Source organism: Hyalella azteca, unplaced genomic scaffold (genome assembly GCF_000764305.2).
Source record: "Hyalella azteca isolate HAZT.00-mixed unplaced genomic scaffold, Hazt_2.0.2 contig5294, whole genome shotgun sequence".
NCBI classification, from domain to species: domain Eukaryota; kingdom Metazoa; phylum Arthropoda; class Malacostraca; order Amphipoda; family Hyalellidae; genus Hyalella; species Hyalella azteca.
In genome coordinates this window covers 443,678-449,228 of record NW_025935488.1, presented here as the reverse complement: position 1 = coordinate 449,228, position 5,551 = coordinate 443,678, and the positions used below count along the sequence as shown (strand labels likewise).

At 38.2% G+C, this 5,551-nt stretch overlaps 1 protein-coding gene across 1 annotated transcript in view; it reads right to left on the bottom strand.

The window, feature by feature from the left end:
* Positions 1–1,287: 1,287 nt before the first annotated feature.
* LOC108666575 (kin of IRRE-like protein 3) overlaps positions 1,288–5,551 on the bottom strand; it is an 11,164-nt gene continuing 6,900 nt past the window's right edge. Inside the window, exons 4-6 of the mRNA XM_047880358.1 lie at positions 3,441–3,565; positions 2,227–2,395; positions 1,288–1,731 (exon numbers count right to left, since the gene is read on the bottom strand). Coding sequence (XP_047736314.1) covers positions 1,595–1,731; positions 2,227–2,395; positions 3,441–3,565 — 431 coding nt within the window. The 3' untranslated portion in view covers positions 1,288–1,594. The remainder of the gene's footprint in view (positions 1,732–2,226; positions 2,396–3,440; positions 3,566–5,551) is intronic.

Below are 5,551 nucleotides of genomic sequence, written 5' to 3'. Positions count from 1 at the left end.
ACAGCACCCCTTACTTCATTGAGGTTTTCATTAACTCACTTAGTATAGGTTATAATTTATCACTTATAATTGTACACAAATGGAGTTTTGACCTTGCTAGGTATTCATACGTAGTATTTTTATATTTACATCATTTTGATATTTACGACAGATAAAACCTCGATTGAAAAACGACTTATGATCTTCTCCGGATTAATGATTTGACTGCATGAGAAAAATTATAAAAAATTCCTAGAAATTGAGCATATACGAATTGATGTTTGGCCTACGAATTGTTCTTTGTATATGGGAAAGTTACACAAATTCATGCGAAGTCGGCAAGTGGCTCACAAGAAACATGAAAAAACACTTTACCTCGACGAGCGATAGGGATTTGAGAGATAAACAATAATTTTTCCCAGATTAATTTTCCATTTGAGTAGTTTACAGCCGCCCTGAAAAGTTAGTTGAATTTTAGCTGTGCTTTCCGTAGAGTTTTGGTCTTGGAAAAAACTTCTGATTAATTTCGTTCTGCCGTCACGCCCTGACCGTTAATCCATTTAATTTGTTTCTGAGGTAAAATTGGATTCTGGAGTTATATCTTATACATGAAAAATGACATGACACCTCGAGCATAAAGCCAGGTGCAATTATGCATAGGTGGTGTGAAAAAACTTTGTCGGTAAAATAACTCTTGCATAAACGTTTGCTTACGTTTAAAAGGAATATTCCTCAGTTTAAATTTCCTGCTACTGTAATATAATATAGAATACATATTTGGCTTTTCAATTCCTGACATGTTTTTAACAATTAATTCACAAAAAAATAAAAAGAGTGCATAGGAAAGCTTTTCGGCGTCCTAAGATACGGCAAAGTTGTCGCCAGTCGCCGTTGTCTGAACAAAGTTGCAAGAGAAAAAGAATTTGTGATCTAGGCACCTCGTTAGAGAGTTCGCCTATATTACGTGAAATTCTTCATTTGCCTGCATATAAATACACTTGGATTTCAGTGGAAAAAAGGTTACAACAAAACACTCACTAAGAAACCTTGACACATACACAAAAGAAAATGAAATCAAAAGAATCACTCAAATGCTTTAATTTTTAGGATGAAAATTAAAACTTTCGAGTTTGGATTTAAAAGCTTCTGAAGTTTCAAGTCCAGGATTTTGCCCTGAGCAACACGAAAACACTTTAGAGTTTATGTTCACCATGATTCCTCAACATTCTTAGCCACTTACTACGTAGCTCTGAAATTAACTAAAAATATTTTTTACTGCGAGTATTTTTTCTAAAATTCGCAGGCAACAATTGTTTTTTATATATATTCATAAATTTTCGTAGCAGAGATGACGGGGCGATTAAAACACTTCAATGGAATGTCTCTGCGTACGAAAAAGCGGAAGAAGTACAATTTTAAAATGTTCATGTCAAACTAACAATATTCAATTAATTATCCCCAATTATTTTCATCGAAGTAAACCGCATCACGGCACTGAGCACTCCTAACTTTCCTCTCAGACTTTTATGTTGCTGAATTTCTGTGAGGGGAGACTGGAGCAAAGAATGTAAGCACTCGAGACATAATTTTTAGTTCAGGAAGCGTCGAGTTTTCCTTACAGTCGCCGACGGAGAGGTTCTTGTAGGAGATAATTTAGCCGAACGTAACTGAGAGACGCGGCCACAAAGGAAGGCATCAGCACCGAGGTGTGTTGGCTGTTGCTGCTGCCGTGCATCGCTGCTTGCAGCTTCTCTGTCGTTGCGGAAAACCGAGTTTGATTTCAAAACAAACTTTCAAATTTTGCATTTTAGGAACAGTATATGTTTCAAATTGGCAGTCATGCAAGCCACAATTAAAATTACAACAAACAAGTATTTAGCTTGAAAAAATTGATTATCTAGCTGAACATTATTGATGTTCCATCGTCAAAAATCTTGACGTGAATTCTTCGCAGTAAGCAATTAATTACGATTCCATGCAAGTATAGGTAATTATATGAGATATAAAAGAAGCTCGAAAATTTTATGGCTTTATTTCAAATAAACTTGATAGTTTTCATCAATATACCTGACGTGACCAGAGACCACTTGAGACCAGCAACTCCAGCTCACCAGTCAAGCTAGCCACAGGACCTGACCAGCAACTCACCGGACAAGTCACAGGACCTGACCAGCAACTCACCGGACAAGCCACAGGACCTGACCAGCAACTCACCGGACAAGCCACAGGACCTGACCAGCAACTCACCAGACAGGACGTGCGCGGTGATGGAGTCCTCGCGCCCGCCGTGGGCACGGCAGGTGTAGGTGCCGGCGTCGGAGAGGGCGGCGCGCTGGATGAGCAGCGAACTCCTGGTTGCCTCACCGCTCTCGGTGACCACGTTCACCCCACCACGCGCTGACTGGTAGCCTACCACCTGGGAACCAGGAGCATAATACTGGTCGTCAGGTTGTGTAATAATGACATAACTTTCTATCGGTGATAATATGTTATTCTATTTCAAACATGCACATGGTTTCGCTAGTCTATTGATGTCAAAAATTACATAGTGACAAAACACCATTGAAGTTCACACAAAATCTGCCAGTCGAAGATGTAGCAAATAAACTTTTTATTCAAGTTTTTATTCCATTTAGACTAAAATGTCAACTCAACTCATCATTTATTCAATGGAACGAGATGGTTCTACATTTTGTCTCTGATAATTCCGACTTAAATTATTTGGAGCTTTGACCTGCTTGTTTTGGTTGATGAATTCCCTATTTTGAATTACTACCACTGTGATTATTATTTGGAATGCAAGGAAGGAGATCTGTTAGTGAGTGAATTTTGCAGGCCTCAATCGCCTGTTTATTGGTACAGTTGGACACTATGGTAAAATGAAGTGGAATTGTAGAATTCATGTGAATAAGGTTCATTAATTATTGAATTAAAAAAAGATCCACGGCACTTCACATAATGACATAGAAAATGGAGCAGAATTAACGAGCTCGTTGATTGGACATCGTCAAAATTGGTTTCTGCAACTTGGCCGAATCATGAATATATATCCGCGCGCTCTTTGTACAATTTACATAATTATAAAATTCATGAAAAACCTGTAAAGTGGCCTTAAAAAATTATAATAAGATGCACTTTTATCTAAGCATTAATTAATACTGAGATTCTGGACACTCAGAGGAATGGACTTCGTTCAATTAGCGACACACATCAGGCTCTTACGTGGGTCATCTGGACTGACTTGTCATGAAGCGAAAAAAAGCAGCTGAGTTTGACTGAGTTTGACATACTATATAGGGCGTATCGGTGCTATATAGGGCGTATCGGTGCTATATAGGGCGTATCGGTGCTATATAGGGCGTATCGATGCTACGTCCACTTCCTGCTTATGCCGAGAATAAAAAAATGTTTTCACTATTGGGGGAAATCTGACGCATTTATCTGTGTGAGTGTAGGATGACCTGGTCGCGATGCAGCCACGTGACGTCGGGCGGCCGCTGATGGTACAGCACCAGGCACGTCAGGTTCAGCGTCGAGCCGAGGTTTATGTGGATGTCGGGGCCGCCCAAGATCTTCGTCTCGGGCTCTAAAGTTAAAAATCACTATAATATTTCAAATCAATAATATTTCGGTATAACCTATGTATTTCGGTTAGTAAACTATATAGTTTAAAATAGTTATTAATATTTCGGTTAGTAAACTAAACTCATAATGTAATTGATAGTTACTCGGTAATATACATCACATGGATTCGTGTTTATAGTGTTTATACGAGACGTATTCTAAGTGTTTCCCAGGCGTAGAGGCAGCTCTAAAACTTTATAGTTTGACTTCATACATTATATAGATGCAAATAAAAACCATCGGCATGTTGTGAATTTAAATTAGTGATTAATTCAGTTGAATGATTGATTTACGCCTAAAATACGCACACTGCTTCTATTGTTGTAAGCGCATTATCGGTAGACCGATCAATCTACATTTTTACTATTTACGTCTTGAAACATAATACAAAACATAACATGAAACATAACACTGCGTGTAAAATATCATAGTAAAATATCCTTTATTATAAATAAAAAGCTAAGGAGCTTTATTGTATATGACAAAAATACAACCCACTTCAGTCTCTGAAATGAAATTCAAACACCTATTTTAATTCATAGTCAGAGAAATTGTCATGAAGAAATTCATAATAATAATTTATTTCACGTCCCGCAGAGAAATTTCAACCTGAAGTTTATATTAAATATTACAGCAACACTTTAAAATTATAAATGAAAGTGTATGGCCGTACGTGGAGATCTCAAGATTGTTTTTCGCATCAAGGGAGCGAGAAGAATGACCTCGGCAATTTGTTTTCCTCACTTCTGACAGTCAGCAGCGCTAAATTAATTTCTTCAAGTATCAGGTACCGACCAGGGACTGCTTTCTCCAAATTTTTGTAAGCGATCGTAAGTTTTATGGTGATTCTGTTTACTAGTTTTACGTATGGTATCTCTGTATTTCGTTTTTAATCGTGCTACTTTGTAGTAGGATGTTGGTACATGTAATAAGGTACCTGTTTTCTTGTTAAAAAATTGTGCCCTCCCTTAGATACGAAACTGAATAGTATTGTTTGTATTGATGTAGACTGCCTTTGTCCTCATTTCAAAACAATAAAGTATCGCAGAACAAGTGACCTACTGTCATTGTCCTCCCAGATTCCCTAACATAATTCGGGGACCGCCTAGGCTTCGACCGAAAAGCACTACACTCGGCGCAAGTTATTCTAGGTCTGATTGGCCACCCGATCGAAATGAGTTTCTGGTCAGAATCTCCTATCCAATTTTATAGTTGCCTGAGAGTATGACAAGGGTTAGCCGAGTCGAGTCATACCGAGCTAGCAAACTGCCTAGAGTCTGCCCTTCAAACCCTGAGCTGAAGAGGACATAGAGAAGCTGATTTACGTGCGGTTCGAGTCTTGGGCGAGTCTAATGAAGAGTCGAGTACGCCTTAAGATTTGTTTGGGTTATTTTATTCACTATCACAATTTTGCGTAGATTTTTTGTAAATTACTTTACTGTAGAATGAACGCCAATTTGGAATGAATTTATTATAAATTTCCATGCAAACTGGGACTGTTCAAATATTACTAAAGACACTTTACAAGTACAATAAGTTTTGAACCTGACAAATAATAGTTTAACAAAGATCATTTCTGAACTTGCAATCCCCGAACAAACTGCTGAGGAATATGACATTTGAGCTACTATATGGCATCAGTAATGGTGTTAGGACATCAGTTGAGCGGCATTTGCATCTGTAATCTGCTGTGGTATCAGTTGAGCGGCTATTGCATTAGTAATGCTGTTAGAGCATCAGTTAATATAGCGGCTATTGCATCATTTATGCTGCTATAGAATAGAATAGAATAGAAGTGTCGGCGCTGAAGAAATAGGCCCATGGCCTGTTGCCGATTCTTGAACTTTTCGTGACTTGATTCACAAGGGATCCGGCCTTTGGAACCCGATCTTTCCATAGCTGACGATTGATTGAGATAGCTGCTGGACTTATTGCCTGGTCCGTAATT